Genomic DNA, 21302 nt, shown 5'->3' with positions numbered 1-21302 from the left:
TGTCTATGGGGTCGCACAGAGCTAGACACGACTGAAGCAACTTAGCAGCAGCAGCAACAGCAGCAGCAGGCATGTATTTGCCAGATTTTATAACATATGGGGAATGGTCGGCCCATTGCTAATGAATGCAGTGTAGAATGGGTCTCATTTTTTAAAATGACCTGAAGGACTGAATTGCTCTTATTTTATTTATTTATTTATTTATTTATTTTCAAAAAAAGGACTGAATAAATGAAATATTTCCAGATTGTTAATTTGAGGGGCCTGTTTTCTTTTATATGGTAGAGATAGGCCTGGATGCTGTTTTCTCTTGCCTTTCCTTTAGCTCCCACAGATTCATCATTCATTTTCTGTGGTGGCTGGGTTAATCTTTTAAGTCTTAAATGAACATCCAGTTCTATCTTAATAAAGAGTTTCAACTTCCCTTTTCTCATTTGGAACTGAACTCAAAGGAGGTGGTTCTGGGCTGAAAGTTATAAAAGTCTCTTTGATTACCTCTAGAACTTTGAAATCACACAGTTGAGGGGTAGATCTGCCATGTTGTTTTCTTAAAAGATTGGAAGCTTGCGAATTAGGGCCTGAACACAGACACGACAAAAGACCTTTGCCTATTTGGAGGTGAGAGGGCTATAGGGGAAATGGAGAGGCAGAGGGAAAGTCCTTTTGAAACCCTGGTTTGTTTAGGATCATTCTGTGGTCCATCTTTCATCCTGTTTGCCTTGTTCTTACTTTATTGTCTGCAGCAGCCATGGGTAACCAGCTGTAAGGAGTATCTTCCCCTGCCTGCGGTAGATTATTTGGAGTGGGCAGTTAGAGAATGTGAACATAGTAGGCTTGATTGGTAGGAGCAGGAACTGTTCAAAATAAACTGTGAAAGCAAACAAATCTTGTCCTATTGGCTAATCTTGTTCTGTAACAAGGCCTTCTGAAAGAAAATGGTTACTTTGAAAAAATAGTGGAATTGTCTTCACTATTTGTAGGGGTGCATTTGTCTATCTAATAGAGTAGTTGTCAAAGGAAACCACTGAACAGAATCTTAAGTACTGAACTTTTCCTTTCATTAAAGTGCTGTTTTGTTTGTGTGACAAAATAGTTTTGAGGTTTAAGTCACTTGCATTAGTGTGCTTAAAAATATATATATATATATATATATATATATATATGTTTGTATTTCTTATATGTATGTATGTATGTATGGTGCATGCTCAGTTGTGTCCAACACTTTGTGATCCTACAGGCTGTAGCCTGCCAGGCTTTTCTGTCCATGGGATTTTCCAGGCAAGAATACTGGATTGGGTTGCCATTTCCCTCTCCAGGGGAAGTTTCCGACCCAGGGATCGAACCTGCATCTCCTGTGTTGCCTGCATTGGCAGGGGGATTCTTTCCACTGAGCCACTTGGGAAACCTGTTTGTATTGTTTAGTTTTTGGCAAATATAAAGGGGTAGGAGAGTGATTTTGAATGAACTGGCCTAGACAGCTGCTTTTCTGATTGCTAAATATGGTATCTTGGAAGACAGTTTCTGTTAACATTTCTTCAAACCTATTATACAGGTAGCAAAATATAGATGACACAGGTTGCCAGAAGTTCTGTTGAAAATCTTTTGTAATTATTTGGTTTTCTTTGAAAGCCTGTGTGCATGCATGTAGACTGTTTTGCAAAATGTGCAGTTGTATTCCCTTTAGGATTCACTGTGGTGTTAGTCCATTTGCCCCTTAAAGGTTCCTTGCCCTGCTTTCCTCCCCATGTAAGTTCTCATTAGTTTTTGATCACAAGCCAAGACTTGCTTAGGGGTATCTTTTGCTGAATGAAAATAGGGTAAGATGTTACTGTCTCTCAAATGTATTATATAGAAATCTTACATATTTGTCATGTTTATTCATATCAGCGAACATAATAGATGGAGTTTATATGCTGTGAAATTTCTTTTCTGGAATAAATAAGCTTTATTGTTTTTGCCAATTAAAAAACAATACAGAACAATAAAAAAGGTAAATGATCTTAAAAGGCCCTCACTTGGATAACTACTACTTTTTCCAGCGATACACAAGCTCCGTTTGCTGATAGCTTGCGTCACTTATATATTATGGCTCTCTTTCTATGAACATGTCGATTACTCGTTAACTAGCTATGTATTTCTCACTTTATGAATGTTCTAGAGCAGGTAGTCTGTTAAGCTAAACATTTGGGAAATTTTCCATCCTTCTGTTCTGTGGTTCATTGTCTGCATATAAATGTTTGTACAATTACCAGATTATTTCCTCTGAATAAAAACCAAAAAATAGAATTACTGGGCCAGAAGTTTTGAACCAATATAAAATTTGGACACTATTGCCAGGTAGGCTTTCTGGAAGGTTAGAATGGATGGATGTTCATCAGAACTGAGAATACCTGATTATTCTACCATAACTATTGGCTGTTGATTTTTTAAAAAATTTATCAAAGCTTAGAGGTGGAAAATGACTTGTTTTAATTTGTAGTTTTTTCCACATCCAATCATTTTATGCACTTACGTTTTTTGGATAATGACTTTTTTTTTTTAGTTTAAAGTAGTTATTGCTTAGTTTGAAATTGAATCACTTCAAATCCCTTGTGAGTAAATTATGGAAAAATAAATAGAAATGAATGGGTCAGTTTTGGGATCTCCCAGCAACATCCTGATGGATATCCTAATATTCATATCTGTAAGAACATAGTGTTTCATTCTTTTCTCCACGATTTTTCTGCAAATGATTTGATTTGTGGGAGAAAGGAGGTTACATAAATCATTTAACTTCTCATTAGAACAGGTCTTTGGAGGCTGAAATTTTCTGTATTTAAAAACTAACCTCAAATTTGTCAACCACTAAATTCTTTAAGATGGTTATCTTAGACAACAAATAGGGAAAATTGTATTCCTGAGATTTTAGGGTAAAATCTTACAGTCTTTGAACTAGTTCTATATATTAATAGGTGTTTGGCCAACTACTGAGGTAGGTGGGGATGGTATGGAGTGGGAGCTTGGGGAAATAACATTTGCTTTATTCTTATCAGTATAGAAAAAGGCTCTTTCGTGGGACAACATACAGTATGTTGTCAGTTAAGCTAGTGATGTAATCTTTTGTGCTCTCCATAGCAGTAGGAACCTAGCAAGAGATTTGCTGTCTTTGTCATCAGAAAGTACAGTATGTTTATGGAGAAGAATTAGAATGGTAGGCATGCAAGGTGTGAGGTAGGGGTAATTAGGTTCAAAAGATAAATGCACATACCCTTGATGATTGTACACAGTTTAAGTGACAGCTCTGAATAAATGCTCTTATTTTTGGTAGACTTCATGGGAGACTGTAGGAGGGAAGAAGAAGAATTTTGGAAAAGAAAGTTCAGAAAACAAAGAGAATAGAGAGAAGAGAAGTGAGAGAGAAGTGAGCCGTGGACGTGGAAACAACAACCGGAAAGTAAGAGGTGGCAATCGTGGGAGAGAGTGTAAGTACAGACCTTTTAGCCTCAGCTTTGCTTTATGAAAATTTTCATGCATACTAAAAAGCTGTGAGAATGATTCAATGAATGCCCATAAATCCATTTCCTTAATGCAATATTTGTTAATATAAGTAACACTTAGCTACAACTGAGTAGTTTGTTAGAAACCCAGCTAATGCAGTTTCATATTAGCACTGACCTGGGGCTGTAGGTAGTTCTGTTGTGTCTTAAGACTGCCTCCTCTAATATAGTGCATCTTCTAATTTTAAAGAAGGGTTTTTTTGTTGGCTGATAGATAAAGCTATTTATTCTTCCCTACTTATGGATATTCTTGGTATTTGCAGAGTTGAAGAGGAAAGTTGTTGAATAGGGAAGATTTTTCTCAATACCTTCCATTCAACTCAGGTTTTGGCATCATTCACCCAGAACAACACTACCTTCTGTGCAGGCATACCAAAGTAGCTAAATTATGGATGAATAGAATATAAATATTTAACATGTCCGCTTACAAACTTTCACTAGTTTATTTATTCCACAGATGTTTATCGAGTATCTACAATGTAGAAGATATTTTTAAAGGTGTACAGCAATGAATACAGAAATCTTTGCCCTTCTAAGACTTTTTAAAAATATATATACTTTTATTTATGTATTTATTTGGCTGTGCTGGGTCCTAGTTGTGGCATGCCAGATCTTTAGTTGCAGGCATGTGGGATCTAGTTCCCTGACCAGGGATTGAATCTGGGGCCCCTGCATTGGGAGCACAGAATCTTAGCCACTGGACCACAGGAAAGCCCCTGCCCTTCTAAGACTTTGCAGGAAGGTAGTGTGAGATGTGGAGAAGGCGATGGCACCCCACTCCAGTACTCTTGCCTGGAAAATCCACTGATTGGAGGGGCCTGTTGGGCTGCAGTCCATGGGGTCGCTAAGAGTTGGACACGACCGAGCGACTTCACTTTCACTTTTCACTTTCATGCATTGGAGAAGGAAATGGCAACCCACTCCAGTGTTCTTGCCTGGAGAATCCCAGGGACGGGGGAGCCTGGTGGGCTGTCGTCTATGGGGTTGCACAGAGTCGGACACGACTGAAGCGACTTAGCAGCAGCAGTGTGAGATGTAATAATAAAAAAGAAGAGTAACATTTTATATTAATATGACAGTATTTTAATGGCATTATGTAGAAATTATGTTCTGGGGAAAAACAAAGGCAAAGAGATGGGAATTACAAATAGGGTTTGACAAATTTAAAGAGAGTGGCCATGGAAAGCCTCACTGACAGCTTGCAGAGTTAAGCCCTGAAAGAGGGGAGCAAGCTGTGCCAGTATTGTTCATAAAGATTCTATATCATATAGAGTCACTAATGCCAATATAGGAACGAGGAGAAGAAAAGACTGTGTTAACAGTTAACTTCCCCAAGAACTCAGTATTCCCTTGGTATTGCAGTTGGCTAGTCTTTGCCTTTCCAGGCTTTGAACTTGACCAGTGAGAAAATTTTCTCGCATATCGTTGCATAACAAAGGTAATTTTTTGCAAGTAAACTTAACTTTATGTGATGGAAAGTCCAAACAAAAAAAAAGTAGTATGTCATTTTGATTTCTTTTTGAATTTTCACCTACAAATTAAGCAAGTTCTGCTGTCAGTTTTTTGAGCCACTCTGGCTTGGTTTTGTTTATCGTATTTTCCAAACCCTTTGGTTAAATTTTAACCTTTTTTAAAACACCTTTTTGTTGTTGTTGTTGAGGGGCAGAAGGAGTCTTTTTGTCCTTGTCTTTAGTAGCTGTTTGCTCTTTTTCACTTTAGTTAGAGGTGAAGAGAACGGAATTGATTGCAATCAAGGGGACAAGCCTTCAGATCGAGGCAAGCGGGCTCGTGGTAGAGGTAAGAGAATGAGTAGGAAGGAGACACTTGTGATAGGGAGAAGGAGGCAGGCTGTTCATATGCTCAGTTCACTGAGGGCAGTGTACTGTGAAAGAACGGTTGGTCTGGAATCTTTTGATTCATTTACTGATGCCTATAAGTGAAATGTTTAATTATATAATTTTGAGGAACCCTATTGGTTGTTTTCAGATGAGCTGAGAAAGGCCCTTTGTGTGAATAATTTAAAATTTGAACCTCTGACCAAAAAGTTATTAAGTTCTCCTGTGTTGGACTTTAACAGATGTGTTTTACCCATATGGTAATAGTTTTAAAATCATTTGCCCATTGATTACCCCCATCCAGTGTTTTCCTGTTAGTGATCATTTCTTTGCATTTATTAATTTGGGATGTCATTAAGCCACTTCAAGAATGTAGTTCCACATATTTAGAGTTGTAACTGAATTTTCTTAGGGCTCTAAAAATCAAGATACATAATGTAATAGGGATATCTTGTTTTGGTTCAGTAAAGCTACCTGAATTGACCGACATTTTGTTTGATTCCTTGTTCCACTCAGTTGTGACTGTTCTCCAAATGTGCATTTTACAGTGGCAGAATTTCTTTTAATCAGAAATATTAGGGATAGAAATTAATGTAGGTATACTGCATATGCTATGAATTCCCTTGGCTATTCATCCAGTTATCATTTACTAAATTTCTACTATCTGGGCCAAAAGTAAATAATTTTCAGAGATCAGAAAAGGGCAGAATTATATACTAATTTGTTGGGCACAGTGAAAAGAAGGTTGTGCTTTAAAAACAGATTTCAATTGTAATTCCCTTTTCTAGATTTTTTCTTATTTCAAGCACAGAGAAAAATGGAGAGAGTAAATGAACCCTGAGGCCCTTCATGTTTAGTCAGTAATGTTTAAGGATTTTAGCCATATATGCTCTATATATGTCTACCTTTCTTGTCTGCAGAAATATTTAAAGTAGATTTTTGTGGATATTTTATCATATATTATTATGGTAAGCACCTCTAAAAAATGTATGTGATTTTATATGTAACCATGATGCTATTTTCACACTTAAAAATATTATCTAATAATCTGTACACAAAGTTTCCTGATTATTTTTAAAATGACTTTGTAATTGATTTCTTTTTCTTAAAAAAATTTTTTTATTTGGCAGTATCAGGTCTTATTTGAGAGCAAGGGGGATCTTTCTTTGCAGCATGTGGGCTTCCCTCTCTAGTTGTGGTGCTCTGACTCCAGAGTGCTCAGGCTCAGTAGTTAACATGATGCGAGTTTAGCTGCCTGATCACATGTTGCACAACCAGTACTTCAGAAGTTGAACAAATTGGGCTCTGAAGTTTTGCCTCATGCTCCATACTCACTGACCTCTCGCCAATCGACTACCACTTCTTCAAGCACCTCGACAACTTTTTGCAGGGAAAATGCTTCCACAATCAACACGAGGCAGAAAATGATTCCCAAGAGTTCATCAAATTCTGAAACACGGATTTTTACGCTACAGTAATAAATTTATTTCTCATGGCAAAAACATGTTGACTGTAATAGTTCCTATTTTGATTAATAAAGATGTGTTTGAGCCTAGTTACAGTGATTTAAAATTCATGGTCTAAAACCACAATTACTTTTCTACCAACCTAATATTTACTGGATTACACAATATACACAGAAGTGCTCAGGGTATGGTTTTGACATTTTATTTTAAAACAAAAAAACAGCAGAATTTTGTAGAGTGTTTTTACCCAGAGTCCCCAAACTTTTTAATATTTTGCTACATTTGCATTGTCATTTTCTCTCTATGTACATACTATTTTTTTTTCCTGAAACCATTGTGTGTGCATTTCAAACATAATGCCATTTTACCCCTAAATATTTCAGTGTGTAAACTCCTAAGAAAAAAGATACTGCTTACAGAACTACCTTAAAATTATAAAATCAGGAAATTACTGTTGTTACAATCTGTTTGGCCTTATTCAAAACTTTCCAGTTATCCTGCTAATGTCCTTAGTAGCAAGCAAATATTCTGGTCCAGTATCCAGCCAAGATCACACACAGTTTTATTTCCCATGTCTGTTTATTGTTCAATCTAGAACAGTTTATCTGTCTGGAATAGTCTTCCTCTGTATTTCATGGCCTTGATGACACTTTGGAGCATCTCTTTTGTAAAAAGACCTTCATTAACAATCTGAGAAGTTTCCTTATGATTAGATTCACGTTATGGTTTTTGGTAGGAATGCCACAGAATGATATAGCTATCTTTCTCAGTACATCATATTAGAGGGTACACGATACAGATTTATCTCATTACTAGTGATGTTAGCTTTGATTACTTAAGGAAAGTGGTTTCTGCCCAGTTTCTCCTTTGTAAAGTTACTCCTTCCTTCCTTGTAATTAATACATATTTTTTTCAGGGGAGTGCTCTGAGACTGTAAATGACCATTTTCCCATCAGACTTTTCTTCACTGGTTTAGAATCCATTAATTTTTTCCTGAAATAATTATTGTGGCACATTTATAATCAGACTTTTTTGCTAAAGAAAAGTTAATATATGAGACATGATGATAGACTCTATGCTTTCTTCCTCTTTGAATTCCTGGGGCATTTGCTGTTGTCATTTGACTCATTTATGCTACTTTACAGTTGGGGAAGATGTATTCCTATCTTTCTGTAGATGAAGCCTGAACCAGGGACAACTTGCCTGAGTCCTAAGTCTCTGAGTGAAACAATCCCCAGAGATGCCCTGTTGGGCTGAACTGGTCTCTGGGCAGGTGGGCAGCTCATCGTCAACACAGCAGCCATCTTTATCATTGAACCAGCTCTGAAAATCTGGGAACTTTTGCCAGTACAAAAAACTTTAGAACTAACTTTAAACTTTAAAATCTTTAGGATCTTAAAGATCATGACCTGGAGTGTGCAGTGATAAATTCAAGTGCACACAGTTTCTGGCAGATTTGGCTGTTATCAAAGCCCTGCTTACAGTCTCCTGGGGATGAGAGAGGGATTGCTTTCTACTTATTTTTCTTTAGGTTGCACATGTTTGGTCCTGGGGGAGTATCTGTTATTTGGATTTGCCTCTTCTAGTAAAGATGATTAGGTGTCCTCTGTGTTTTGGCTTTTTTCAAGGAAAGTGAGCAACTTTTTTACTCTGGTTCTCAGTGTAATACATAATATTAAACTATTAAAAACTTGAGCAGTTATTCAACATAGATGTAGCATAGAGTTCCTAGAGAGACCTATATGAGTAAAGTTTTAGCATTTATCATTACGTTGATTTATTCTTTATGATTATCTACTTTAATCTTGTTTTTCTCTATTTTATGAACCCAGGTCTGTCTTCTGAGCTGTTAGATGAAAACAGGTATTTGTACCAGGTTACAATAAAGGGAAATGTATACATATCAAAAACAATATTGCTGGTAGCATTACTAGCCAGGTGAAAATGAGAGAACAGTTTTGTTAGCTTTTTAAAATGGACGTGAATGTGGATTTTATTTTTATTTTTTAAATGTGTTTCTATTTAATTTGGCTGCACTAGGTCTTCGCAGCATGTGGGACCTTACATCTTCATTGTGGCGTGCAGGTTCTTTTAGTTGCAGCATGCAAATCTTTAGCTGCAGCACGTGGGCTCTAGTTCTCTGACCAGGGATGGAACCCAGGCCCCTGAATTGGAAGTATGGTGTCTTAGCCTCTGAACCACTGGGGAAGTCCTGGATTTGATTTTTGAAAATCTGCTGAAGATATTTGGGTTGTTCCTGTTTCGTAGTTGGGTGCGGCTGCTGCTGTCTGGAGACATGGAGATACGTAGTCGGTACTGACTTTTTCCAGGGAACTCGAAGGATTTCTTGAGTTTTGGTCCTTAGATTATGTTTTTCTTTTATAAATTTCTTTCTTTTCTTTCATGTACATATTGCTTTCTGGCTCAAAGATTAGATATTATTTAATGATGTCTTAGCAGAATCATTTTTTAAAAGTTTACCACTATTAATATTTAACCACTTGTTGGTACCTTTTGTCACATAGTATGCCATTGAATGGGTGCACTTATCAAGAGCAGTTGTATTGTTTAGATTTCTTCACTGGTAACAGTGTTTATTGTAGCCTAAAATGTTTTACATACTATACAACTCACCCATTTAAATTACATAATTCAGTGGGTTTTAGTATATTTATAGAATTATGCTAGAGGCAGATTTTATTTTCTTGGGCTCCAAAGTCACTGTGGACAGTGACTGCAGCCATGAAATAAAAAGACGCTCCTTGGAAGAAAAGCTATACAAATCTAGACAGTGTATTAAAAAACAGAGACATCACTTTGCTGACAAGGTCAACTATAGTGAAAGCTGTGGTTTTTCCACATTCCTGTACGGATGTGAGAGTTGGAGCAAAAGAAGGCTGAGCGCCAAAGAACTGATGGTTTCAAATTGTGCTGGAGAACACTCTTTTTTTTTTTTTTTAATTTTATTTTATTTTAATCCGCCACAGGTATACATGTGTTCCCCATCCTGAACCCTCCTCCCTCCTCCCTCCCCATACCATCCCCCTGGGTCGTCCCAGTGCACCAGCCCCAAGCATCCAGTATCGTGCATCGAACCTGGACTGGCAACTCGTTTCATACATGATATTTTACATGTTTCAATGCCATTCTCCCAAATCTTCCCACCCTCTCCCTCTCCCACAGAGTCCATAAGACTGTTCTATACATCAGTGTCTCTTTTGCTGTCTCGTACACAGGGTTATTGTTACCATCTTTCTAAATTCCATATATATGCATTAGTATACTGTATTGGTGTTTTTCTTTCTGGCTTACTTCACTCTGTATAATAGGCTCCAGTTTCATCCACCTCATTAGAACTGATTCAAATGTATTCTTTTTAATGGCTGAGTAATACTCCATTGTGTATATGTACCATAGCTTTCTTATCCATTCATCTGCTGATGGACATCTAGGTTGCTTCCATGTCCTGGCTATTATAAACAGTGCTGCGATGAACATTGGGGTACACGTGTCTCTTTCCCTTCTGGTTTCCTCAGTGTGTATGCCCAGCAGTGGGATTGCTGGATCATAAGGCAGTTCTATTTCCAGTTTTTTAAGGAATCTCCACACTGTTCTCCATAGTGGCTGTACTAGTTTGCATTCCCACCAACAGTGTAAGAGGGTTCCCTTTTCTCCACACCCTCTCCAGCATTTATTACTTGTAGACTTTTGGATCGCAGCCATTCTGACTGGTGTGAAATGGTACCTCATAGTGGTTTTGATTTGCATTTCTCTGATAATGAGTGATGTGGAGCATCTTTTCATGTGTTTGTTAGCCATCTGTATGTCTTCTTTGGAGAAATGTCTATTTAGTTCTTTGGCCCATTTTTTGATTGGGTCATTTATTTTTCTGGAGTTGAGCTGTAGGAGTTGCTTGTATATTCTCGAGATTAGTTGTTTGTCAGTTGCTTCATTTGCTATTATCTTCTCCCATTCTGAAGGCTGTCTTTTCACCTTGCTAATAGTTTCCTTTGATGTGCAGAAGCTTTTAAGGTTAATTAGGTCCCATTTGTTTATTTTTGCTTTTATTTCCAATATTCTGGGAGGTGGGTCATAGAGGATCCTGCTGTGATATATGTCAGAGAGTGTTTTGCCTATGTTCTCCTCTAGGAGTTTTATAGTTTCTGGTCTTACGTTTAGATCTTTAATCCATTTTGAGTTTATTTTTGTGTATGGTGTTAGAAAGTGTTCTAGTTTCATTCTTTTACAAGTGGTTGACCAGTTTTCCCAGCACCACTTGTTAAAGAGATTGTCTTTAATCCATTGTATATTCTTGCCTTCTTTGTCAAAGATAAGGTGTCCATATGTGTGTGAATTTATCTCTGGGCTTTCTATTTTGTTCCATTGATCTATATTTCTGTCTTTGTGCCAGTACCATACTGTCTTGATAACTGTGGCTTTGTAGTAGAGCCTGAAGTCAGGTAGGTTGTTTCCTCCAGTTCCATTCTTCTTTCTCAAGATCGCTTTGGCTGTTCGAGGTTTTTTGTATTTCCATACAAATTGTGAAATTATTTGTTCTAGCTCTGTGAAGAATACTGTTGGTAGCTTGATAGGGATTGCATCAAATCTATAAATTGCTTTGGGTAGTATACTCATTTTCACTATATTGATTCTTCCAATCCATGAACATGGTATATTTCTCCATCTGTTAGTGTCCTCTTTGATTTCTTTCACCAGTGTTTTATAGTTTTCTATATATAGGTCTTTAGTTTCTTTAGGTAGATATATTCCTAAGTATTTTATTCTTTCCGTTGCAATGGTGAATGGAATTGTTTCCTTAATTTCTCTTTCTGTTTCCTCATTATTAGTGTATAGGAATGCAAGGGATTTCTGTGTGTTGATTTTATATCCTGCAACTTTACTATAGTCATTGATTAGTTCTAGTAATTTTCTGGTGGAGTCTTTAGGGTTTTCTATGTAGAGGATCATGTCATCTGCAAACAGTGAGAGCTTTACTTCTTCTTTTCCAATTTGGATTCCTTTTATTTCTTTTTCTGCTCTGATTGCTGTGGCCAAAACTTCCAAAACTATGTTGAATAGTAATGGTGAAAGTGGGCACCCTTGTCTTGTTCCTGACTTTAGAGGAAATGCTTTCAATTTTTCACCATTGAGGATAATGTTTGCTGTGGGTTTGTCATATATAGCTTTTATTATGTTGAGGTATGTTCCTTCTATTCCTGCTTTCTGGAGAGTTTTGATCATAAATGGATGTTGAATTTTGTCAAAGGCTTTCTCTGCATCTATTGAGATAATCATATGGTTTTTATTTTTCAATTTGTTAATGTGGTGTATTACATTGATTGATTTGCGGATATTGAAGAATCCTTGCATCCCTGGGATAAAGCCCACTTGGTCATGGTGTATGATCTTTTTAATGTGTTGTTGGGTTCTGATTGCTAGAATTTTGTTAAGGATTTTTGCATCTATGTTCATCAGTGATATTGGCCTGTAGTTTTCTTTTTTTGTGGGATCTTTGTCAGGTTTTGGTATTAGGGTGATGGTGGCCTCATAGAATGAGTTTGGAAGTTTACCATCCTCTGCAATTTTCTGGAAGAGTTTGAGCAGGATAGGTGTTAGCTCTTCTCTAAATTTTTGTAGAATTCGGCTGTGAAGCCGTCTGGACATGGGCTTTTGAAGCCGTCTGGACCTGGGCTTTTGTTTGCTGGAAGATTTTTGATTACAGTTTCAATTTCCATGCTTGTGATGGGTCTGTTAAGATTTTCTATTTCTTCCTGGTCGAGTTTTGGAAAGTTGTACTTTTCTAAGAATTTGTCCATTTCTTCCACGTTGTCCATTTTATTGGCATATAATTGTTGATAGTACTCTCTTATGATCCTTTGTATTTCTGTGTTGTCTGTTGTGATCTCTCCATTTTCATTTCTAATTTTATTGATTTGATTTTTCTCCCTTTGTTTCTTGATGAGTCTGGCTAATGGTTTGTCAATTTTATTTTTCCTTTCAAAAAACCAGCTTTTGGTTTTGTTGATTTTTCCTATGATCTCTTTTGTTTCTTTTGCATTTATTTCTGCTCTAAGTTTTAAGATTTCTTTCCTTCTACTAACCCTGGGGTTCTTCATTTCTTCCTTTTCTAGTTGCTTTAGGGGTAGAGTTAGGTTATTTATTTGACTTTTTTCTTGTTTCTTGAGGTGTGCCTGTATTGCTATGAACTTTCCCCTTAGGACTGCTTTTACCGTGTCCCACAGGTTTTGGGTTGTTGTGTTTTCATTTTCATTCGTTTCTATGCAAATTCAGCTGATCTTTCAATGGAATGACTGATGATGAAGCTCCAGAACTTTGGCCACCTGATGCAAAGAGGCTGCTCATTGGAAAAGACCCTGATGTTGGGAAAGATTGAGGGCAGGAGGAGCAGGGGCGACAGAGAGTGGAATGATTGGATTGCCTCAGCAACTCAACAGATGTGAGTCTGTGCAAACTCCTGGAGATAGTGAAGGACAGGAAGGAAGCCTGGCATGCTGCAGTTCACGGGGTCGCAAAGAGTTGGACAGGACTTAGTGACTGAACAACAACAATATAATTATGCAGCCATCACCATAATCAAAACTATTGATTCCCAATTCCTTCTTCTTCCTCACCACCCCAATCCCAGCAATAAACACCTGGTAATCTCCTTTCTGTGTTTATAGATTTGTCTGTTCTGGACATACAATGTAAATGGAATCTAGTAATATGTGTCCTTTCTGACTGGCTTCTTTGACCTAATGTAATGTTTTAAAGGTTCATTGATGTTCTACTTCATATCAGCACAATTTTGTAGCATGTATAAGTACTTCATTTCTTTTTATAGCCAAATAATATTCCATTTTATTATATACTAAGATTTGCCTTTTTTTTTTTTTTTTTTTTAAAGCTTATATGGTGACTCTCCTCCTCCCATCTTATCGTCATTAACTTTAAGGATAAATTATCTTATTCCTAAATTTTGGATTGTAATCTTGCCCAAACTTGTACATTGAAAGCTTTCTTTTCTTTTTTTACTCCAGTTTCTGACCTTCTTTTTGACTGTGGTATGCTGTGTAAAGTCTTACCTTTGCCTTTTGATGATATTAAAATAGACATTTCTAATAATAGGCATTATTAGAATTCTGCTTTTTAGGACATTTCCCCCTGTTCCCCTGTCTCTTGTAGATTTTTGTCAAGACCATATTTTTTAATAGTTTACCTTGGACTACTGGATAAGTTAACTGTACATGATTAAATATACATTTAATTGTATTAGTATGGTGAATATATCCCTTGACAACAACTTTTCTCTGAATTGGAGTACTCTTAAGTACTAAATGAGAAGGCAATGGCAACTCACTCCAGTTCTCTTGCCTGGAAAATCCCATGGATGGAGGAGCCTGGAGGGCTGCAGTCCATGGGGTCTCTGAGGGTCGGACACGACTGATCGACTTCACTTTCACTTTTCACTTTCATGCATTGGAGAAGGAAATGGCAACCCACTCCAGTGTTCTTTCCTGGAGAATCCCAGGGACGGGGGAGCCTGGTGGGCTGCCGTCTATGGGGTCGCATAGGGTCGGACACGACTAAAGCGACTTAGCAGAAACAGCAGTGCCCCTCTGTGATGGTGGCGTGTCCGACTCTGTGCGACCCCATAGACGGCAGCCCACCAGGCTCCCCCGTCCCTGGGATTCTCCAGGAAAGAACACTGGAGTGGGTTGCCATTTCCTTCTCCAATGCATGAAAGTGAAAAGTGAAAGTGAAGTCGATCAGTCGTGTCCGACCCTCAGAGACCCCATGGACTGCAGCCCTCCAGGCTCCTCCATCCATGGGATTTTCCAGGCAAGAGAACTGGAGTGAGTTGCCATTGCCTTCTCTGAAGTGACTTAGCAGTAAGTACTAAATGGAATCATGAAATATTTGTCCTTTTGTGACTGGCCTGTTTTCACATAGCAAAATATCCACAAGTTTCAGTCATATTGTAGCATTTATCAAGATTTCTTTCCTTTTTTGAAAAAGAATTACTTATTTTTGGCTAGGCTAGGTCTTTGTTGCTGTGAGGGCTTTCTCTAGTTGGGGCAAGCTGGGGGTACTCTGTAGTTGCGGTGCATGGGCTTCTGGGTTCTAAGTTGTAGGCTTCAGTAGTTGCAGGTCCCAGGCTCTAGAGCACAGGCTCAATAGTTGTGGTGCATGAACTTAGTTGCTCCACAGTATGTGGGATTTCCCTGGACCAGGGATGGAACCTGTGTTTCCTGCAATGTGAACATGGGTGTACAAATCTCTCTTCAACACTCTGCTTTCAAATTCTCTTGGAGATACACACACACACACACACACACACACACACACACCCCTACCCCCAGAAGCAGAATTACAGAATGATACACTTTTTTTTCCCCTTAAATTTTTTTTTATTCTACATCGGACCACAGTTGATTTGGGCTTTCCTGGTGGCTCATTGGTAAAGAACCTGCCTGCAGGGGACACAGGTTCCATCCCTGGGTCAGGATAATCCCCTGGAGAAGAAAATGGTAACTCACTCCAGTCTTCTTGCCTGGAAAATCCCATGGACAGAGAAGCCTGGTGATCTATAGTCTATGAGGTCACTAAAAGTCTGATACCACTTAGTGACTAAACAACAACAGTTGATTTACAATGCTGTGTTATTTCAGGCATACAGCAGAGTGATTCAGTTATACATATATCTATTCTTTTTCTGGTTTTCCTCCCATTTAGGTTATTACAGAATATTGAGGAGAGTTCCCTATGCTATAAGGATCATATAATTCTATTTTTAATTTTGAGGGGAATTGCCAAACGTACTGTTTTCCACAGTGGCTACACTATTGTACATTCCCATCAAACAGTATACAGAGGCTTCAATTTCTCTGTGTTCTTGCCAACACTTGCTATTTTCTGTCTCCTCCACACCCCCACCTCAGCCATTGTAATTGGTGCCGCGTTTACATAATGATTAGTGATGGTGACAATATTTTCATGTGCTTATTGACCATTTTTACATCATCTCTGGAGAAATATCTATTCAAGTCCATTCCCCACCTACCACGCCTTTTTTTTTTTTTTTTTTAAGAATTCTGTTTATTTTATTTATTTTTTTTTTAGTTCTGTATTTTTTTTAAATTTATTTGTTTATTGAAGGATAATTTCTTTACAGAATTTTGTTGTTTTCTGTCAAACCTCAACATGAATCAGTCACAGGTATATATTTCCCCTCCCTTTTGAACCTCCCTCTCATCTCCCTCCCCATTCCACTGCTCTAGGTTGATACAGAACTCCTGTTTGAGTTTCCTGAGCCATACAGCAAATTCCTGTTGGCTATCTATTTTACATATGGTAATATAAGTTTCCATGTTACTCTTTCCATACATCTCACCCTCTCCTCCCCTCTCCCCGTGTCCATAAGTTTATTCTTCTGTCTGTTTTTCATTGCTGCCCTGTAGATAAATTCTTCAGACTGTTTTTCTAGATTCCATATATATGCCTTGCTGCTAAGTTGCTTCAGTCATGTCCGACTCTGTGCGACCCCATAGACAGCAGCCCACCAGGCTCCAGCGTCCCTGGGATTCTCCAGGCAAGAACACTGGAGTAGGTTGCCATTTCCTTCTCCAATGCATGAATGTGAAAAGTCAAAGTGAAGTCGCTTAGTCGTGTCTGACCCTCAGTGACCCCATGGACTGCAGCCCACCAGGCTCCTCCGTCCATGGGGTTTTCCAGGCAAGAACACTGGAGTGGGGTGCCAGCACCTTCTCCCAGAATTCTGTTTATTTTTGGCTGTTCTGGATCTTCGTTGCTGAGAGTGCTTTTCTCTGGTTGGGGCTACACCTCTGGTTGCCGTGCACGGGCTTCTCATTGCGATGGCTTCTCTTGTTGCAGAGCACAGGCTCTAGGGCATGTAAGCTTGAGTAGTTGCGGCCCTTGGGCTCAAAAGTTGTGACACACAGGCTTATTTAGTTGCTCCATGACATGCGGGATCCTCCCAGATCAGGTATCAAACGTTTGTCTCCTGCATTGGCAGGCAGATTCTTTACCACTGAACCACCAGGAAAGAGCCCCCTTGTGCATTTTTTAATCTGGTTATTTGTTAGTAGTAGAATTTTGTTATGTATTCACAATGTTACTTCCTTATCAAATGTATAATGTGCAGATATTCTTTGGGTTGCCTGTTTACTCTGTTCATGTCTTTTGATTCACCTGTTTAAAATCTAATTTTTTCCTCTCTTGCCTTTCATTCTGGGGGTCATATCTAAGAAATTACTACAAAATTCACTGTAATAAGCTTTTGCTGTAGATTTTCTTCTAAGGGTTGTATAGTTTTAACTCTTGGGTTTAGTTCATTAATACACAATTTAGGATTCAATTAAGAAAAACCAAAGAGTCACTGAATAAAACTATTTCTTTTGCTTGCTTGCTGTCTTGTTTGTTGCCCTCTTGGTCATTTATCAAAAATCTTACTATTAAAAATGGTATTTAATATACCTTCAGCTTCCTTAGTAGATCCTCTTTTTGTTTCTCCTTTCATTTTATAGTAGAGGCTTATGGTGCCATGGTGTTTACACTAGATGTGTTTAAAAAGATCCAGAATTTTTAAAAGTATAACCTGCCTATGTTAAGCTGAAGTATATGACAAATGTTGTACAAGCAGAATTAAATTCTTTTCTCTCCTTTGAGCTCAATAGGTATTTGTGTCATCAGGGACCTGCAGATTGCGTGTACTGGTTGGGAATGTTGGTGCTGTTAGGAGCAACGTCAGTAATGTTTGGGCAGGTGTGTAAGGGATGAAGTTAGTAGAGTTATAGTTGCGTGGAACGTAAATATTATTTTTATACTTTTTTGTTTTTAAAGGATTTGGGCGTGGCAGAGGGAGAGGGGCAGGAAGATTCTCAACCCAAGGCATGGGGTAAGTCTTAGCTATCCTGTTTTTGAATTTGCTACCTTCTCTTTTTGTTATCTCTAAGGCTTTCCTTCCCCTATCCTGTACCTGATTAACCGTCCTGGTGAGTCAGATGTTTTCTATATTTAAAAAGAGAAAATACTAAAAAAATGAAATAGAACAAATGACATTGTATTGCAGTAAGCCTTAGAGTGATTTTTTAGTCCTGGCTTTATTGACATTTTGGATTGGATAATAGTTTATTGAGGTGGTGGGGTTCCCTTTACATTGTAGGATGTTTAGCAACGTCCCTGGCCTCTCCCTACTAGATCCCAGTAGCACCCCTCCTCAAGTTGTGACAGTCAAAAATTTCTCCAGACATCGCCAAATGTTCCCTGGGAGGGAGGTGCACAACCACCCCAGTTGAAAACCATTGCTTAAGAATTTTGTTGGTAAATCCAGCAGTTGTCTTTGAATGGTAAGTAAATGCAATGTTTTTTTTTTTTTTTTTAATGAAGAACAATCAATTTTATCTTTAATTGTAATACTGAAAGATGAGTATATTATTTTTAAATAGAGGGTATAGTCAGTTATTTATTCATTGCTTCTGGTTATTCTTTCACTTTTTCCTGTTATCTAAAGCTTTAGCTGCCACCCCCCATTATAAAAAGTATTTAAGCATCTTATAGAGGCCATAGGTAGATGATAGTCAAGAAACGAAAAGTCCTTTGTTTGTCCATAGCTTCCCGGCAGTACTGTTTTGGGTCACTGCCTAGAGATGGTGACTCTTGCCATCTCTTTTCTGCCTGAGCTCCCTGGGGACAAAAGAAGGATGAAAACGCAGGAAGCAAATTGGCTGGAACATTTGGACATATATGCCCAGCCTCGTAGCTTTGAAGGATTTTGTAGATTTTGTCCTCCACTTCAGAAAAAGTGCTGTTGTGATTCTTTTTGTCAGTGACACCCCAATAATGCTAAAATATTTTTTTATAAGTTGTGAAAATTTTGGCGATGTTATTTAGTTTGATTCTAGTTAGGCATCTCATGCAGGAGACCACGGTTCAATTCCTGGCTTGGAAAGATCCCCTAGAGAAGGGATAGGCTACCCACTCCAGTTTTCTTGGGCTTCCTTGGTGGCTCAGATGGTAAAGAATCTGTCTGCAGTGTGGGAGACCTGGGTTCGATCCCTGGGTTGGGAAGATCCCCTGGAGGAGTGCGTGGCAAGCCACTCCAGTATGCTTGCCTGGAGAATCCCCATGGACAGAGGAGCCTGGCGGGCTACAGTCCATGAAGTCGCGTAGAGTTGGACATGAGCGACTAAACACAGCACAGGCATCTGAATCATAGGTATTTAGGGTTTTAATTTAAAAAGAAGCACTGAGCAAAATGTTTTCTTTTTATTTGTATCCATCTAAACAAAATGAATCATTTATTGTAAAAGGTTCAAAGCCAATTTGGATTCTGAGTTGGGAAGAAAAGACCTGTTGCCTGTTTAGGTCTAGGCTTAGTTGGCATGGGGTGGGTGGGTTTTTCGTTAGAGCCTTTACCCTGCCTAGAACTATTATAGGTCTCCACGCCTGCTTTAGGATGCAGAGGACAACAATTTAGGCGAGTAGAAGCATCATACAAGAGTGTATGGAAGTCCCTAGTCAGCCTCTGCTTTTTAGAAGCTCTAGATTCTGATGGCCAGAAGAATTGGCTTATGGCTAAATAGGAGAAGGAAAATGAAGTCTCTTACAGTGGCCAGGGAAGATGATATACAGTTAATTTTGTGATTATTTCATTTGCCTTTATTTTTTATTTCAAACCCAAGGACATTTAATCCTGCGGACTATTCAGATTCTCCATCTATAGATGGGTGTGGGACAAAACCAGTAGTTTGGGAAGCTGCTCAGAATGGTGCAGATGAGGGAACTGGTAAGTGTCTGTCCTCACCAGAGATGTATTTTAATTGTTTGAGCTCTTAATAACCAAAGATGACATCCAAGTGTGCTGGTGGAGAAAAATGAAAAACAGGCAGCTATTCTTCCTCTGAGGCTACTCTTAGCTGGTCCTTAGCTCCAAAGTTTCTCATTTACAAAGCTTATTGACGATAAGGTATGTGGTTTTTTTCCTCTTTTGCACTCTGAAGAAGATGCTGTAACAAACCTGTGTAAGGCAGTACAAACCCACACTCAGATCTTGGTGTCAGAGATACAGAGAATAATTTCTTAGTGGCAGACTTCAAACAAAGTATTCACTGTTCATAGTGGTGAACACAAATATGGCCAGATTAAGAGGTTGATGGTGGTAGGTGAGTTCAGGGTAATAGTTGCTTTTGCAGGTTTTTTTGTATCCTAAAACTTTAGGGTTATTTGTTTACTGAAGTTCATAGATAAATACTTGTTAATTGGCTTATTTATTTAATAGAACTCTTTTGAATATTCCAGATAATATATGTTGATATTAATTGCTGTGATTATATTTGTAAAAACATACTTTGATACTTCCTGAATTATAATCCCATATATAAAATCATAGCTCAATAATTACCTAAAAAAGTGGCACCATCACAGGAGCACGGAAAACTAGGAATCAAATATACCATGGAGAGGACCAACAAAAGTTATAAAAATGGGACTGAAAGGTTGTTGTTGAGCTGTGAAAGACGCTGGGATTCTTGGCCTCTGGAGGAGAGGAATTCAATCTGGGGCCAATGACGAGGCTTGATTACTCAGAGCTTTTGTGTAATAAAGTTTTATTAAAGTATAAAAGAGATACAGAAAGCTTCTGACATAGACATCAGAAGGGGGCAGAAAGAGTGCCCCCCTGCTAGTCTTTAGCCAGGTGTTTTATGTCTGTTAGAAAGTTACTAATCAGATAATAGAGACACCTCAAGGCTGATGGAGTTTCACCAGCCCCTCTCCTACAACATGCATTTTTGAGATAGGATGGCACGAGGTGTGTCATCCCCCAGCCATAAAACAATTGATATGAATACTGGTTTGTTGATCTGTATCAGCCAAAACTTAGTCTTAGGTGGAACCATTTTGAAGAAAGGCAAATTCCAGAGCAAATACATAGTTTCATTAACATAGCTTAAGAAAAACATTTCCATAAAAAATTGCATTGGTTAGCTCAACGTTTGAGAAAAGTTAAGTTCTGGTGGAACCAGGTGTCGTCATGGCAACACAGAATTTTAAGAGAAAGAAAAGTCTGAGACTTGTTTGTTGCCTCCTGCCGCTTAAGGGAGAGAAAAACGTCTGACACTTGGAGTCTATTTCCTCTTTTTGGAGACCCCCTGGCCTTCCTGCCTGTTACCCTCTCAGTAGTTTGAAAACACTAGTAAAATTGATAAGTTTATCATGAGACTGATCAAGGAAAGCAGAAGAAACATAATTGGTTGTAGGAATGAGAAAAGGAATATTGATATTATTATAATCTATTATAATTAATATCATAGCTATTAAAAATTGTCAAGATATTTTGTTGATAAATTTCTTTCCACATTTGAAATTACAGATTAATCGTATTCTTCAGCACAAATGTAAAAATTTTAAATCACAATATTGGAAAACAATTCAGTAAACTAGAA

At 38.1% G+C, this 21302-nt stretch overlaps 1 protein-coding gene across 9 annotated transcripts in view; it reads left to right on the top strand.

Moving 5' to 3' along the window:
- UBAP2 (ubiquitin associated protein 2) overlaps positions 1 to 21302 on the top strand; it is a 119721-nt gene that overhangs the window by 53875 nt on the left and 44544 nt on the right. For 8 of the 9 annotated variants that reach the window (XM_055578830.1, XM_055578832.1, XM_055578828.1 and 5 more), the window contains 4 exons: positions 3308 to 3461; positions 5256 to 5333; positions 17701 to 17755; positions 19542 to 19645. In XM_055578830.1, coding sequence (XP_055434805.1) covers positions 3308 to 3461; positions 5256 to 5333; positions 17701 to 17755; positions 19542 to 19645 — 391 coding nt within the window. Of the gene's footprint in view, positions 1 to 3307; positions 3462 to 5255; positions 5334 to 17700; positions 17756 to 18187; positions 18207 to 19541; positions 19646 to 21302 lie in introns of those variants that run through there. The other variant, XM_055578834.1, reaches the window with a different exon arrangement.

The sequence above is a fragment of the Bubalus kerabau genome, chromosome 4, assembly GCF_029407905.1.
Source record: "Bubalus kerabau isolate K-KA32 ecotype Philippines breed swamp buffalo chromosome 4, PCC_UOA_SB_1v2, whole genome shotgun sequence".
NCBI classification, from domain to species: domain Eukaryota; kingdom Metazoa; phylum Chordata; class Mammalia; order Artiodactyla; family Bovidae; genus Bubalus; species Bubalus kerabau.
The sequence above is the reverse complement of the archived record's forward strand: the minus strand, read 5'-3'. Positions and strand labels throughout refer to the sequence as shown.